This window comes from Heteronotia binoei, chromosome 3, assembly GCF_032191835.1.
Source record: "Heteronotia binoei isolate CCM8104 ecotype False Entrance Well chromosome 3, APGP_CSIRO_Hbin_v1, whole genome shotgun sequence".
Lineage (NCBI taxonomy): Eukaryota > Metazoa > Chordata > Lepidosauria > Squamata > Gekkonidae > Heteronotia > Heteronotia binoei.
In genome coordinates this window covers 182,249,628-182,266,674 of record NC_083225.1, presented here as the reverse complement: position 1 = coordinate 182,266,674, position 17,047 = coordinate 182,249,628, and the positions used below count along the sequence as shown (strand labels likewise).

Below are 17,047 nucleotides of genomic sequence, written 5' to 3'. Positions count from 1 at the left end.
TATTTAAAGTTAAAAAAAAAAACCCTGTTTGTCAGTGTCCTTTTAAAAGTTTATATCTCTGCTATCTAATCTTAAAGAAGTACACACATGGCCTGGCCCAACAAGGTCTCATTTATGTCAGATCTGGCCCTTGTAAGAAATGAGTTTGACACCCCTGTTAAATGATACTAACATCATTTAGGAGATGTTATGTTAAAAATCTGCATGCCTGCTTCAAGCAGATCTCGTTCTGTACTCAATAAAATAAAGAAGTGCCTGGTGACGCTATTCTCAACCTAGCCTCACAGATAAGATATGGAAGTTAGAAGACGAAGACATAAACCAAAAATAGTCACCTGCCATGAGTAAATGCCTGTTACCTGAAGGGCTAGGATGTCTTAGTAACCAACTGCTAGAATGTATGTTAAAAAAACGTAATTGGCAGGGGTGCAATTCTAACAGGAGCTCCTTTGCATATTAGGCCACACTCCCTGATGTAGCCAATCCTCCAAGAGCTTACAAAAAAGAGCCTTGTAAGCTCTTGGAGGATTGGCTACATCAGGGGTGTGTGGCCTAATATGCAAAGGAGCTCCTGCTAGAATTCCACCCCTGGTAATTGGTAAACTTAGTAAACATTAATGAAAACATAGTGAATAGGTCACAGGGCAACAAGATGAAAGATGATACTATACAATGCATCGTGCGTCTGTTAGAATTTTGGAGAACCTATTGCCAGTTTCTGGATAGGATCTCTCTTTGTAGTTTGAACTACTTAAATTCTTTTCTGCTGAAGACCAATGTCTCCATTTTGAACTCCTTTTTGGGAACCCCCCAAAAATTCCGTCAGATCTCCTGACAAAGCAGTGCATGAACAGCTTAGGCAACTTTGAGTGGAATATAATAAAATATCATTTTACTCAATGTACCGTTATAAGAACATGAGAAGCCATGTTGGATCAGGCCAATGGCCCATCCAGTCCAACACTGTCACACAGTGGCCAACCCCCCCCCCCCCAAGTGCCATCAGGAGGTCCACCAGTGGGGCCAGGACACTAGAAGCCCTCCCACTGTGCCCCCACACAAGCACCAAGAATACAGAGCATCACTGCCCCAGATAGAGAGGTCCAACAATAAGCTGTGGCTAATAGCCACTGATGGACCTCTACTCCATATGCTTATCCAATTCCCTCTTGAAGCTGTCTATGCTTGCAGCCGCCACCTGTTGTGGCAGTGAATTCCATGTGTTAATCACCCTTTGCGTGAAGAGAGTACTTCCTTTTATCAGTTCTAACCTGACTGCTCAGCAATTTCATTGAGTGTCCATAAGTTCTTGTATTGTGAGAAAGTTCTTGTATTGTGAGAAAGTACTTCTTTCTCTACCCTCTATCCCATGCATAATCTTGTAAACCTCTATCTTTTCTTTAAATACTTATCATTTCTTCTATACTGAGGAGGAGGGGCAGGCTCACAATGCAACAGTGTAGGGTCAGGAGGCTGACAGACAGAGGGGTGTATGGTGGGCAGAAGAGGTACTTTGGGCTGAGGAAAGATCAGCAAGGCAGTAAGCATCAGTGGGTGGATGGAGGGGGGCCATGAAGGCTGGCAGAAAGCAAGAGCCGGGGCTAGCACGCGACTCTGAACCAGGTAGACTGGAGTCAGGGAGAGCGAGGGCAGAAAAAAGGTCCAGGAAGGAAAGAAAAATCCCAAAGGGAGCAGCAAATCCGGGTCAAAGAGCCAAGACCATGACAGAAAGATGAGAGCTTGATTCGGAGAAAAGCAGGTTCGAATTCCCCCCTCCCCATGGGTGACCATTCCCCATGGGTGACCATGGGCCATAGTCTTCCTCAAAGGGTTGTTGTGATGATAAAATGGGGAAATGGAAGAACCATGCATGCCTCCTGGAGTTCAATGTAGGGAAGGCTCAGCTGGAAACAAGAGACCACAAACAGACCTAGATCAACCAGACCAGACCAATGCATGCAAACAGGTAAGTCACACCAGATGTAGCCAAATAGTGAGAGTCCAGCAGCACCTTTAAAGAAGAAGCTTAAGCTTTTGGGAAACACAGCTCTCTCTGTCAGAGGCAGAAGAGAGCTGTGTTTCTAGAAAGCTTATGCTACAGTAAAATTAGTCTTAAAACAGGGATGGCCAGACTTGCTTAACGTAAGAGCCACAGGGAATAATTGCCAGGTGTTTGAGAGCTGGAAGGAAGGAGACAGATGGAGGAAGGAAGATGGGGGATGGAGGAGGGAGATGTGGAAAGAAAGCAACTTTAACTTTAAATGCATTCTCCAAGCTGCCAGCTGGCTTGGAGAAGTGATTTAAAGAGAGAAATGCCTCCAACCTGGCCAATGGGTTGGTGGGGGCTTTGAGAGCCACACAATATGTGTGAAAGAGCCACAGTTTGGCCACCCCCAGTTTTAAAGGTCCTCCAGGTCTCTTTACTATTTTGCAGCAACAGATTAACATGGCCAACTCCTACGACCAATACAGACAGACACTGCAAATAATTAAATCGACAAATATAACAAAGACAGGTAAGAGTCAGTGTTCCCTCTAGGCTGAGTTAGCGTGAGCTAGCTCACAGATCTGTAGCTTCCAGCTCACACATTTTTTGTCTTAGCTCAGGAAGGATGACCCCAGAGCACACTGATTGATGCAGCAGCTCACAACTTTAATGCCAGTAGCTCACAAAGTAGAATTCTTGCTCACAAGACTCTGCAGCTTAGAGGGAACATCGGTGAGTCAATGCAAGCAGGTGAGACGATGCTAACGAATAGGCGAGCTGAACGGAAAAGGGGGGGGGGGGGTGCAAGACCAGCACTGCAGGGAGGGCGTCTGTCTCCCCGCCCCCCGACGACAGCCCTGGAAAGGTCCTCCTGAGGCGCTCCCTGGAGACCCCGGCTTTGAGAAAGGAAGGAAGGAAAGACGGGAGAGAAGAAGGGAGGGAAGGAGCGAGAGAGGAAGGAAGGAAGGTGGGGAAGGAGGAGGGAGAGGTGGAAAGAAAGCAACTTTAACCTCAAATGCATTCTCCAAGCTGCCAGCCGGCTTGGCGAAGTGATTTCAAGAAACGCGCATCTTGCACGTGTGAAAAGGCGGGTTGACGGACACGAGGGTTGGGAGGGCGAGGCCAGGCTCCCAGCTCCGTCCGCCCCTCCACCTCCCCTCCCGGGCTCACCTCGCGGGCTGTTGCGCCCCCATCGAGCGCTCCGCGGAGGGGGAGCTCCGGCCGTCCCAGCCAGTCACTCGGCAGCGGCCTGCGGGCGCCTCAGGGCCGTCTCCATGGCACAGCGGTCGCCGCCTCCCTTAGCAACGCGGCCCGGCCCAGCCCCGGCCTGATGGATTGACTGACGGGCGGACGCCCACCGCCCCGCCCGCGGCGCCTCAGCCAATCGGAAGCCGGCGTGCTGAAGAAGCGGGGTGACTGGCCAATCCGAGCCGGATTCGAGGGGAAGCGGCGCGGGAGTCATGTGACTCACCAAGATGGCGGCCCCCGCGGGGAGGGCGTGCATGGTGCTCACGCTGTGAAACGAGCGTTTGCTTTGCGCCTGCTTATCGGGGCGGAGGCGAATTTTCTTAGTGGCGTTTTGAGGAATTCGTGTAGGGATCGGCTTTTGGGGAGGAGGAAGGGAGCGCTAGGTGAGTAGAAGGACGGCGACTTGGGTTCGGTTGGGCAAACTCAAGGTCATTTCAGCCTGGTGACGGGGCGGTAGTGGTGCTTGCAGCCTGAGAGGTTTTGTGATTTGGGGGTGGGGGGTGGGGCGGCAAACGGCTTGGCATGGCCGGTTTCAGCGCACACGGCGTGGGTGGTGTTATGTATCCTTCCCTAACCGGGATCTGGCAGCAATCCTGCGCATGCTGATTTAGAAGTAGAATCAGTTTGTTTCAATTGGGCTGGCTTTCAGGTAGGTGTGTCATGTATATGTCTGAACCCTTGTCATTCTCTCTTCTACCGCCCTTGGCAATAAAGTAATAAGAACGTAAGAGAAGCCCTGTTGGATCAGGCCAATGGCCCATCCAGTCCAGCACTCTGTGTCACACAGAGGCCAAAAAAACCCAGGTGCCATGAGGAGGTCCATCAGTGGGGCCAGGAGGCCCTCCCACTGTTGCCTCTCCCAAGCACAAAGAATACAGAGCATCACCGCCCGAGAGTTCCATCTATACCAGAGGTAGGGAACGTTGGCTCTCCAGATGTTTTTTGCCTACAACTCCCATCAGCCCCAGCCAGCATGGCCAATGGCTGGGGCTGATGGGAGTTGTAGGCAAAAAATATCTGGAGAGCCAAAGTTCCCTTCTCCTGAATGGCCACTGATGGACCTCTGCTCCATATGTTTATTCAATCCCCTCTTAAAGCTCCTCTTCATGTGTGATTAAGCAATGTAAACTGCAAAGTTGAAAATATAGAAGTGATTTTTTTTATCAATTATATTTGTATTTGGCATTTTCGGTAACAGCAAAACCACAGAAAGTAGTATCAAATGCAAATAGTTCAAGATGGGTAGCCACATTTGTCTATGGCAGCAGAAAAAGAGCAAGAGTCCAGTAGCACCGTAAAGACTACCAAAATTTGTGGCAGGGTACAAACTTTCGTGAGTCACTGCTTACTTCTTTTTCTACCTGTACCTGAAGAAGTGAGAAGTGACTCATGAAAGCTCACACCTTGCCACAAATGTTGTTAGTCTTTAAAATATAAATAGGTTAAAGCAGGGTAGAAAGTATTAACTCTCACCCTATAGCTGCCTCCCATAAAGGAGGAATCATGTGGAGTTGAAATATAGTGGGAGCAAAATTATTCAAATTGATCTTGAATATTAATTGATGCAACGTGGACATTACAGCTTTGTTTGTCACGGAGGCAGCCTCTGTTTTTTAATCAACAGTGATGTATAAGATGACCTTTAAGTTAGAAAGAAAAACTGTAACTATTACAGAGAATGGCTGTTGTGTCCTCTGGCATTCTGCAATTGGAACTGTGGGAAGAAAAGCTACCGTGTTATTTTTCCCTTTAACAGTAGTTTGTGCAAAAATTTGCCCATCCCTCTTATTCATGGAACTGTATCTTCCGTGTGTGCTGCCACCACAGCCTCACTCATGTCAGTTGGGTGCTAGCCTTTGAATGGGCAAAATCAACAACTTGCCATACATGTGCTTTCTCCATTGTGGATCCCATTTGACAGAATTGCCTGCCTGATGTTAGGAAGGCTCCAGCAGTCCTGGCTTTCTACAAACTATGCAAAATTGAATTATTCAAGAGGGCTTTTTTTTGCACATGAAATAGGGTTGCACTGTACAAAATAGTTCTCAAACTTACTTGGGAAAATGTTTAAGGACTGTGCTCTATGCTGCTGTGTGTAGTTTATTGTAAGCAGGTTCCTGTTATGTAGTGAGGGGTTTGCACCACTTAATGTGTCATGTTAATGACTTTGCTATACTTCAGTTCTTTTTGGTTGTTTCCTGATTTTTACAATGCATTGTTTATTGAATTTTCCATTTTGTTGACGCTCTTTGTAATCTGAGTTGTGTCCCTTCAAGAGAGGCAAATTATAAACAATGTAAATAAATAATTGAAGTTTTTGCCCAATATAAACCTTTTCCACTTGATAGTGCCAGTCTGCTGTTAAAATGGTAACTACAGTGGCCAGTTGAAGGGTTGGCAACTGTAGCTGCAGTACAAGGAAATGCATTGACCTATTTATTCTCTAGGCTGCTTCTCTGTTTGCTATTGCAAAGTTCAGCTTCAAAAATGCAGACTTTCTAGCACTTTAAGAGAGCTGAATGCAGAACTCATAAAAAGAAAAGCTGGCATGCTGTAATGGTTAGAGCGGGGGTATCAGGCCCCTGAGCAACTGGCTGTCAGCTGCTTCCTTCTCCCTCTCTCTTGCTTCCTTCTGAATCACAGCTTGCTTTGCCAGGTGTGCTCAATACCGCAGAAGCTTCAGAGCAAAACCTGTATTTTCTCCATTTGTTAAGGCACCTCTCTTGGCGGGGAAGGGAGAGCTTGCTTTGCCAGGCTGTCTCAATCATACAGCAGAGCTTCGGAGCGAAGCCTCTCTTCCTTCTATTGGCTGAGGCTCCTCCCCCTCCTGGTCCCCTGAGGAAGGAAAGAGCCAGAGCTTCCTTTGGCTGGTTCCCTGGACCCCATGGGAGAAATACAAAGAAAGCGCCTTTAAGACCATGTGCTAATATTTTAAGGATGTTTTAAGGTTTTTAAAAAAATCTTTGTGCTTATCTGCTTCCTTTATAAAGCTTATATCTCTGCTACCTAATCATAGTTAGGTACACACGTGGCCCACTCCAACCCAACATGGCCCGGCCCGACAAGGTCTCATTTATGTCAGATTCAGCCCTCGAGTTTGGCACCCCTGGGTTAGTGTTGGACTAGGATGCGGGAAACCTGGGTTTTAATCCCCACTGTGCCATGCAAGCTTGCTAGGTGGCCAGTCGCACAGTCAGCCTAACCTACCTTACTGGGTTGTGAAGATACAATGAAAAGGAGAACGTTGTATGCTACTTTGGGTCCCCATAGGGAAAAAGTGGCCTATAAAGATAGTAATATAAAGAGTGGTCAAGCTCAGTACATGTTAAAACTCTCCCACTTACTGGCTTTGTGCTTATGATTCTTGGTGGCTACAGCATTCCACTGTTACATTTTAAAAAAAAAAATGAAGCTTGCATGTTCACCTGGTAATGTCCGTTCTTTATATGCATTTGTGTTTTGTTTCAGGTTCAACAAAAAAACCCTAAGTGACTGTAAGTTGCATTTCATTTCAGAAGGATGTTAAAGTTTGGCCTAAGTTTTCCACTGAGGCTAGTTTTGGCATCCTGAAAATAAGAGATGCTATAAGCAAATAGTGTTGGGTGAAATCAAGTTACGTTATGTGAAGTTTTGATCTTGTGGGATGTGAGGCAGAGATCAGTCTCTTAGCAGATAATGGCTTTTAAAACAGGAACTCTGTGACCTTTCGAATCACCGGGACCTGTGGTTAAGAAAATCTGGGATCTCTCCTGATGGAAAAGCCATCAGCCATGCATTTACCTCTGAGTGTTTTTATTATTCTCCCTATTGCTAGCAAAATGTCAGTTATTATGAAGGGCCAAATGCTTGTGGAATGCCCTGGAGTAGGGCACGTCTCAGTAGGGGCTGTCTCAGTTGCTCCCATTATGTTTTATAGAATAAAGTAAATGGGTTATAATTTGCTACATGCTAGTGGAACAAAGAGCCCTGTGACACAGAGTGGTAAAGCTGCAGTACTGCACTCCAAGCTCTCTGCTCACGACCTGTGTTCGATCCCAGCGGAAGCTGGGTTCAGATAGCCGGCTCAAGGTTGACCCAGCCTTCCATCCTTCCAAGGTCAGTAAAATGAGTACCCAGCTTGCTGGAGAGAAAGTGTAGATGACTGGGGAAGGCAGTGGCAAACCACCTGTAAAGTCTGCCATGAAAACGTCGTGATGCGACATCACCCTAGAGTCAGAAATGACTGCTGCTTGCACAGGGGACTAAAAAAGGTAAAGGTAAAAGTAGTCCCCTGTGCAAGCACCAGTCGTTTTCTACAAAACCGCAGCAACTGAAGCCTCATGTATCAGGTTTAGTATCATGTTAACCGTAGTCAGGGATGCTTGAAGACCTGCTGGTTCGGTTCATGTCTTGTTCACCAGTTGCGAAGAGAGATCTAATTTTTCATCAGTGGGATTGGTCGTTTGTCAGCTTGTTCATGGGGGTTCGGCAGGTTTCTTTTGCTTGTTTGCTCATAGTAACGTTGCAGGATGATGCAGCTGGCTTTCTGCACGTGAACATTCTCACACCTTCTGTGTTGGACTGAAGAAGCAGTACAAAGTTTTGAGTCCAGTGGCACCTTTAAGACCAACAAAGTTAATTCTAGGTATAAGCATTTGTGTGCAAGCACACTTCTTCAGGTACACTGATACAGAAGTCACCAACCATTACATGCAGGTAGAGGGTGAGGAGGGTGTTTCCAGGAAGGGCAAAACTGAGACGTGCTAATGTTTTTAAGTTTGTTTGTTTTTTAAATTGTGTTTGTTTCCTTTAAAACAATTTTATTTGGTAACATATGGTAACAAATTATATTTCTTGCATCATTAATAACTTCTTTTATCTATCCCATATATTACTTTCTACCCACCCCTCCCCCCGTTACTTGACCCCCGCCGGTGTTATTTAATATGTAAAGGTACCCTTAACTAATAAAAACCAAAATTGATATTCTCCTTTTTTCGAAGACTTAATTGTTATCAAAAATTGTCCAGTGTCCTTTTACTTTCCACTCTTTTTTCTACATATCTTCTGAACTTTTTCCACTCCATCTTAAAAACTTCTAAATCATAGTATCTTAAAATTCTTGTTAATTTGTCCATTTCACTCCACATCATAACTTTTACAATCCAATCCCATTTCTCTGCTGTTTTTTCTTGCTTCCACAACTGCGCATATAATGTCCTAGCAGCTGAAAGCAAGTACCAAATTATAGTTCTATCTTCTTTTGGAAATTTTTCCATTTGAAATCCCAACAGAAAAGTCTCTGCAACTTTCTTAAATTCATATCCCAAGATCTTAGAAATTTCTTGTTGAATCATCTGCCAATACTTTTTTGCTCTTTCACAAGTCCACCACATATGGTAGAAAGAAACTTCATGTTTTTTACATTTCCAACATCTATCTGGCATCTTGTTGTTCATCTTTGCCAATTTTTTAGGAGTCATATACCATCTATACATCATTTTAAAACAGTTCTCTTTAATACTATGACACGTCAAAAGCTTCATAGAGTTCTTCCACAAGTATTCCCAAGTTTCCATCTGTATTTCTTTATTTACATTAATTGCCCATTTAATCATTTGAGATTTCACTACTTCATCCTCCGTAGACCATTTTAAAAGTAATTTATATATTTTTGAAATTAATTTTTCATTGTCTCCAAGCAGAACTTTTTCCATTTCTGTTTGTTCTTTTCTTATTCCTTCAGTTTTGATATCATTATCCACCAAACTTTTTATTTGTTGCATTTGAAACCAATCATATTTATTATTCAGCTCTTCAGCAGTTTTCAATTCTGTTTTGCCATTTTGTATTTTTAATAACTGATTATATGACAACCACTTTTCTTCACCTATCTCAGCCGTTATTTTTATTACTACAGCTGGCACTATCTATAGCGGTCTTCTCTCATCTCCATATTTCTTATATTTCATCCATGTATTTAACAAATTATTTCTTATATAATGGTGAGAGAAAAAACCGTCCATCTTCTTTTTTCCATAATACAAATACGCGTGCCAGCCAAATTTATTTCCATGACCTTCCAACACTAAGAGTTTTTTTATTTAACAACAGTATCCATTCCTTTATCCACACTAAACAAACTGCTTCTTGATATAATTTTAAATTCGGTAATTGAAATCCACCTCTCTCTTTTGCATCTGTCAAAATTTTCATTTTGATCCTTGGTTTCTTCCCAGCCCACACAAATTCTGAAATTTTTCTTCGCCATTTAGCAAATCGTTCACAATAGGAATAGTTTGAAACAAATACATTATTCTTGGTAGGATATTCGTTTTAATTGCAGCTATTCTACCCAGCAATGACAAATTAAGTTTATTCCATTTTAACATATCTTCATCCATTTTACGCCATAGCTTCTCAGTTATTTTTGAACGAATCAAAAAATTGTGTTTGTGTGTGTCCCTTTATGATGTTTATATCTCTGCTACCTAATCTTAAACAGATACACACATGGCCTGGCCCAACAAAGTCTCATTTATGTCAGATCCGGCCCTTATAACAAATGAATTCTACATCCCCGGGCACACCGTGTTCCTGAAATTAAGCTGCAGTGATAACTTTGTGGCTCGCTGTACCTCCCGCAGCAGCCATTTTATTGCTGCGCCTGCCTTGCCTGCAGGCTCAACAAAGTTGGAGACCCCCGATATAACCAGTCGCATAGAAGCCGGGCAGCTGGCTTTTGAGAACAGCTTCGCAGAACTCAGTTGGAGATGCTGCATTTCCATTTCGTTTGCTGGTGTTCTTTCTCTGGGAACGAGCCGTGACGCGGGTTGGATTTGTTTCCCCCAGCTTGCTGCAACGAAGATGGCGAGTGAGGCTCTCGATCCTTTCTCGAGAACACAGAGACTCCTGGCACAAGACCGGTCGGAGATTCTGCGAGAACGGTTTGAGCGGCTTCCAGCAAACGACCAGTGAGTGACAGCCCCTAGGCCTTTTGAACTGTCTTACACCACTAATGGTTACGCTGACCCCAAGTAAACGGTCTTGGTTTGCTTGGCAAAATATACAACACCATGGTGGGCCACTGTGCGGACTCTTATCTGAGAGAACCGGGTTTGATTCCCCACTCCTCCACTTACAGCTGCTGGAATGGCCTTGGGTCAGCCAGAGCTCTGGCAAGGGTTGTCCTTGAAAGGGCAGCTGCTGGGAGAGCCCTCTCAGCCCCACCCACCTCACAGGTTGTATGTTGTGGGGGAAGGAGATAAAGGAGATTGCAAGCCACTCTGAGTCCGATTCAGAGAAGGGCGGGGTATAAATCTGCAGTCGTTGTTTTCTTCAGTGGAAACTATTGAACTTGGTCCTAGGTCTCAATCTCTGCTTTCCTTTGTCCCTCATTTTTGAACATGCAAGGATTCATGACCTTGCTGAAAAGATTAAGATGGAGTTGGGATGCGTGTGTTGACTATTATAGCGCTGAACTGTGGGCATAGCATAAACTTTAGTGACAGAGGAATAGTGCATGCTGGGGTCACACGGACTGTGGAGAATTGCTGTTGTCCATCTGTCTGAGAACTTCCTTGGCTATCGCCAGCATGAACGTAACCATTCTCCTGCCTTCCCACAAACTGAAAAATTGAATGATTCGAGAGGGGTTTTCTACACAGATAATAGGGTAGCACTGCACACAATGATTCCTAATTACTTGGATGAATTATTAGGGACTGATCTGTAGTATTGTGGATAGTTTGCTAGAAGTTGGATCCTGCTGTGTAATTTTGCTTTGTTTAATGTTGTGATGCTGACAATTTGCTAGGGTTGTCAATCCCCAGGTGGGGGCAGGGGATCCTCCAGTTTGGATGACCCCCCTTCCGGGTCATCAGAAAGTGGGGAGGGGGGGGGGGTCTGCTGGGCACTCCATTCCCTATGGAGACCAGTTTTCATAGGGTACAATGGAAAATTGATCCACGGGTATCTGGGGCTCGGGGGGGGGGGGGCTGTTTTTTAGGTAGAGGAACCAAATTTGTAGCATAGCATCTGGTACCTCTCCTCAAATCAACCTCCAAGTTTAAAAAAGATTGGACCAGGGGGTCCAATTTTGTGAGCCTCAAAAGAAAATGGAGGGAAGGCATTTAAAAAGTGTGCGGTCCCTTTGAATGTGATGACCAGAACGCCCTTGCTTTGCCTCCAAGTCCCCAGGTATTTCTTGAACTGGACCTGGCATCCCTACAATTTGCCTTGCTTCAGCCCTGTTTTTATATTTCTGGTTGGTTCTACAACCAAAATCCTATTGCACTGTTTACTGATCCCGTCCTTTTGATTGTATTCATTCACTCTGTGTAACCTGACTTAAAAGTCCCATTGAGTAAGGTGGATCATAAAGAAATGTGGACCTGTGGCCAGGCTGTGGCAGCTCCACTCCTCTGCACCTTAACTTCATGGAGGTACATAAGGTTTGGTCAGCTGGAACAGTTTGCCAGCTCTGGGTTGGAAAATATCTGGAGATTTTGGGGGGTGGGGCCCAAAAAGGTAGGGTTTGGTGCTGGGAGGGACTTCATTGGGATACGAGGCCGCAGAGTCCACCTTCCTAAGTGGCCGTTTTCTCCAGGGAACTCATCTCTGTTGCCTGGAGATGTTATAATCCTGGGAGGTCTCCAGGTCCCACCTGGAGGTTGGAACCCAGTGCTGCCAGCCAGTTGGATTGAAGGAGAAATCTTTATTCTTGTGTAATCCCCCTCCCCCAGGATCTAGCAGTTTGCCACACAATTTCCTAAGCTTGTCAGATATCCAACCAGAATCTAGGCCTGTCCTCTCATGAGGTATCTAGAGCCAGTTTGGTGTAGTGGTTAAGTGCACAGACTCTTATCTGGGAGAACCAGGTTTGATTCCCCACTCCTCCACTTGCAGCTGCTGGAATGGCCTTGGGTCAGCCATAGCTATTGCAGAGGTTGTCCTTGAAAGGGCAGCTTCATGGGAGAGCTCTCTCAGTCTCACCTACCTCACAGGTACCTGTTGTGAGGGCCCTCATAGCTAACGAGTTCTTACCCCTGCTTTTAACAATTATGGTTGTTCTGCTTTAATGTCACATGATCAAGCATTGCTGATGATATTTAAGGAGTTCTCAAGCAGTGTTAAAGCTGCAGTACTGCAGTCCTAAGCTCTGCTCACGACCTGAGTTCAATCCCCAGTGGAAGCTGGGTTTTCAGGTAGTCAGCGCGAGGTTGACTCAGCCTTCCATCCTTCCGAGGTCGGTAAAATGAGCACCCAGCTTACTGGGTGCACATACCATATCCATAAGGTTCTAGAAATAGGGTTGTTTGTGTTACGAATGAGAGGGAAGGTCTAGACAATACACCATATTCATAGGTAATTATTGTTTAATAGCTCTGCACAGCAGTTCTAACATACCTTTTCCCCCTCCTGGCTCTTCCACAGGAGTTTATTTCGAACAGGATCCGTCGTCCTTGGGTTAAACTCAAGCTTGTGCGGCTTAATAGCAAACAACTATCTGAGGAGAGCCCTGAACATAACCCAAGCTCGGGTTGCATCCGCCCTGCCCATGGCGTTCCTGCCATTTGTCTCTACTGTGGCTGTTTATGAAGCTGCCATTTCCCAACCTTTAATGCAAGGTACAATGCTCAAACTTCCAAAATTAAACCTTTCAAATGTACCGTGGCATCTCGCATTGTGCAGACAGTGGGGAAATTTGCAAGACATGCTGTTGGGTGGCTTTGCTAGCAAGGGGCATGAGAACTACCTGACAAGGCAAAAGACAGGCCAAGCTCACCCCCCCCCTCCACACACACCTTTTCTTATATAGCACAGGGGTTCCCAGGGCTTTTTTTGTAGGAGCTCCTTTGCATATTAGGCCACACACCCCTGATGTAGCCAATCCTCCAGGAGCTTACAGGGCTGCCCCATTTCCCTTTCCCCGGGCTATGCTTTCTAGGCCAGGGTCGCCAAGCTTTTTGAGCCTCTAGGCACGTTGGGAATTCTGAGACTGTGTGGTGGACACAGCACAAGATGGCTGCCGCTGCTTACTTTCAGTCACACAGCAAAGATGCTCGTGTTGTGGCAGCAGCTGCCAAAGCAATGTTTTGAAAAATCTACACAACCAATCATATCTACATCAGCCAATCAGAACCCTTGCTTGGGCAGGGGGGGGGGGGACAACCCAGCTCCACCCACTTTCTAAAAACACTTACTGGACACCGAGGCGCCCTCAGGCAGTGGGGACCCACTGTAGACCCTGGTAATGTGTGCACATCAGTGGCAGAGGTTATGGGCTTACTGTGTTGCCTTTTCCCCTGCCTGGGCGATGGACACTGCCTTATACCAGTGGGAAGGGAGGGTGCAGGGTGCTTCCTCTCTCCAAAGGGCAAAAGCAAGATGTATGTGTCTGATGCTGTCGTTTTAATTTCCACGACAAGACGTTTACACAGCTGTAGTAAAGGATGGGCAGTAATAAAGCTTTTCCGATTTACTGTAATTTCTGAGCGGCTTCTTACTGTCTGGCAGCATCTCGCTAATTAGGAAATACGGGTTTTTTAGAAGACTGAAAAAGGAGAGTTGTCCATACATCAAGGGATGCCCGTAATGCTGTACATACCTGATGTAATTTTTAAAGGGGTACATGTGAACGGTTTCATCCAGTTTGTGGCTTTATTTTCCCTCCCTTCCAGGTGATCTGAATTGTGCAGCTTGTGCCTCAGTCAGAGGAGGATTAATTGGAGCCTTTATGGGCTGTCTGTATCCTGCACTCATGGCTATTCCGCTCAATGGAGGTCTCGCGACTAGGTATATTTGTAATTTGCATCGAAACCACACCTGCAAAATGGGACTAGCCCGCCATCCAAGAGCATTGTCACAGTTGGGAGATGTACTGCAATCCTTGACAACCAAGCAAACGTTCAAAACTGCGGTAACGTCCTACGCTGGGATAACTTGTTTCAAAAACTGTCCCATGTCAGTTTTCTAGGATAACCACTTGAATGAAGGCGCAAATAAATGCTGTCAATGTTGATCGTTCGAGGGAGAGAAACTGCACTTTAAAGACCACCTTAAAGAATGCCAGGGTATAAGCTTTGGAAGAGTCAAATCTCCTTCATCAGACTCTTGAAAGCATATCCAGAAATCTTGTTGGCCTTTTAAGGAGTGACTACTCAGACCCCGCTCTTCCGCTGCAGCCTGACACAGCTACCAGCTTCATTATGCAACACTGGCCTGTCTCAGCTGTGCTCCTGCAAAAACAGTGTCTGTTTCTTTCCTTGGACTGTGGCACTAATATAACAAATAACCTGTGGTATTTTTGAGCATCTGTCTGATGTAGAATTCCTCTACTGCAGGTGTTTGAGCTGAAGGGCATACTGTTTCGACACATGCTTCTCTCCCAGTCACTGTTCAAATTAGTCCCTTCATTCTTCATAGTTATATTGGCATTAACACATCCTCCAATGCAATGACACTAGCAACTTGTTTATTCTCTCAGACAGCTAGTTGGGTTTAATAGTATCCACTTGGGGGGGGGGGGTACATGAACCATAATACGCTTTCATGTAACCCGTAACTCCCTCTTTTCAGCAGGTATTCTATATCCTGAAAAACTGTAGTTGGGCTTGGCATCTATTTTTATTTTAAAGTAGAATAAGCTGCTTTTTATGCAACAGCTTTACCACAGTTGCACCCCCCCCCCCACTTTTGATGCTAGAATATTTGGTTTCGTCGTCACTGAAGGAAAATGTTCTGTTTTTCTAGGTATTCCACAGCTCCTTTGCCAGGTAATGAGAACACGTTCCGGTACTGGATGAGAGTCTGCAATCCGGCTTACAGAAAACTGAGATTTGCGGCAATCTTGCAAGCTGCGCTGGGAACCTACTTGGGCTCAAAGTATTATGATATATATATCAAAATGCTTCAGTTGCCTGAAGCTGGGAGGGATTCTGAAGAACTCAGTGATTAAAATGAGAATTTTTACAGCTACTGATGTGCTTGATCTTTCCCCCCCTCTTCGTGAATATAACATCTGCATTAAAAGACTGTCTTTAAAAACAAGTGCTGGACCTGGCAATATCAACCCTCCTGTAAATGCCACAAGCTCAGCATTTCTTGCGCCAGATCCACAAAGGTACTTTGGGGGAGGGGTGTCCGCAAAACCATTATCAAGGACAGAATGAGTAGGCACACTGATGAACACGGGTTATTGAGGAAGACTCAGCATGGGTTCTGTAAGGGAAGATCTTGCCTCACTATCCTGTTACATTTCTTTGAGGGGGTGAACAAAGGAGACCCGATAGAAATTGTTTACCTTGACTTCCAGAAAGCTTTTGATAAAGTTCCTCATCAAAGGCTCCTTAGAAAGCTTGAGAGTCATGGAGTAAAAGGACAGGTCCTCTTGTGGATCAAAAACTGGCTGCGTAATAGGAAGCAGAGAGTGAGTATAAATGGGCAGTCTTCGCAGTGGAGGACGGTAAGCAGTGGGGTGCCGCAGGGCTCGGTACTGGGTCCCATGCTCTTTAACTTGTTCATAAATGATTTAGAGTTGGGAGTGAGCAGTGAAGTGGCCAAGTTTGTGGATGACACTAAATTGTTCAGGGTGGTGAGAACCAGAGAGGATTGTGAGGCACTCCAAAGGGATCTGTTGAGGCTGGGTGAGTGGGCGTCAACGTGGCAGATGCAGTTCAATGTGGCCAAGTGTAAAGTAATGCACATTGGGGCCAAGAATCCCAGCTACAAATACAAGTTGATGAGGTGTGAACTGGCAGAGACTGACCAAGAGAGAGATCTTGGGGTCACGGTAGATAACTCACTGAAAATGTCAAGACAGTGTGCGTTTGCAATAAAAAGGCCAACACCATGCTGGGAATTATTAGGAAGGGAATTGAAAACAAATCAGCCAGTATCATAATGCCCCTGTATAAATCGATGGTGCGGTCTCATTTGGAGGACTGTGCAGTTCTGGTCGCTGCACCTCAAAAAGAATATTATAGCATTGGAGAAAGTCCAGAAAAGGGCAACTAGAATGATTAAAGGGCTAGAACACTTTCCCTATGAAGAAAGGTTGAAACGTTTGGGGCTCTTTAGCTTGGAGAAACGTCGACTGCGGGGTGACATGATAGAGGTTTACAAGACAATGCATGGGATGGAGAAGGTAGAGAAATAAGTCCTTTTCTCCCTTTCTCACAATACAAGAACTCGTGGGCATTTGATGAAATTGCTGAGCAGACAGGTTAAAACGGATAAAAGGAAGTACTTCTTCACCCAAAGGATGATTAACATATGGAACTCACTGCCACAGGAGGTGGTGGCGGCCACAAGCATAGCCACCTTCAAGAGGGGGTTAGATAAAAAGAGGTCCATCAGTGGCTATTAGCCACAGTGTGTATATATGTTCTGGCCACTGTGTGACACCGAGTGTTGGACTGGAGGGGCCACTGGCCTGATCCAACATGGCTTCTCTTATGTGACACAGAGTGTTGGACTGGATGGGCCATTGGCCTGATCTAACATGGCTTCTCTTATGTTCTTAAAACAGGCAGCGGGGCCCTACAGCATTTTCTCCTCACACCAAACCTTTATTGGCATAACAGTTGCGAATGAAAATGCACCAAATATAAAAACGTTAAACATTGGGAGATAAAATCAAAAAGAAACCAAGATTACAAATGCCTTCATACAGGATCAGATTTAAATTTAAGAATGTCAGCCTTGCCAAATGCCCAAGCCTTTAGATCACCAGAGCAGATTAGATATCAGGTTGGTTACCTAAACTATCTCCACCTAGATGTCCATAAATTCAGAAAAGCTTTTTACTCTGGCCAGTTGCTCAGCGCTTCC

The 17,047-nt window shown here is 45.3% G+C and overlaps 1 protein-coding gene across 1 annotated transcript; it reads left to right on the top strand.

Annotated features, from left to right (window-relative positions):
• Positions 1 to 3,419: 3,419 nt before the first annotated feature.
• LOC132568820 (transmembrane protein 126A-like) lies at positions 3,420 to 15,193 on the top strand. Its single transcript, XM_060234999.1, has 5 exons — positions 3,420 to 3,618; positions 10,067 to 10,188; positions 12,650 to 12,843; positions 13,897 to 14,011; positions 14,969 to 15,193. Exons 2-5 carry the CDS (start codon positions 10,082 to 10,084, stop codon positions 15,171 to 15,173), a joined length of 621 nt encoding a protein of 206 aa, XP_060090982.1. The 5' UTR covers positions 3,420 to 3,618; positions 10,067 to 10,081; the 3' UTR covers positions 15,174 to 15,193.
• Positions 15,194 to 17,047: the final 1,854 nt, after the last annotated feature.

Coding starts and splice junctions, on each gene's coding strand:
- LOC132568820 (XM_060234999.1), top strand. CDS start 10,082: ATGGCGAGTGAGGCTCTCGATCCTTTCTCGAGAACACAGAGACTCCTG. Junction 12,844..13,896: donor TTCCCAACCTTTAATGCAAG/GTACAATGCTCA, acceptor CCTCCCTTCCAG/GTGATCTGAATTGTGCAGCT. Junction 14,012..14,968: donor AATGGAGGTCTCGCGACTAG/GTATATTTGTAA, acceptor CTGTTTTTCTAG/GTATTCCACAGCTCCTTTGC.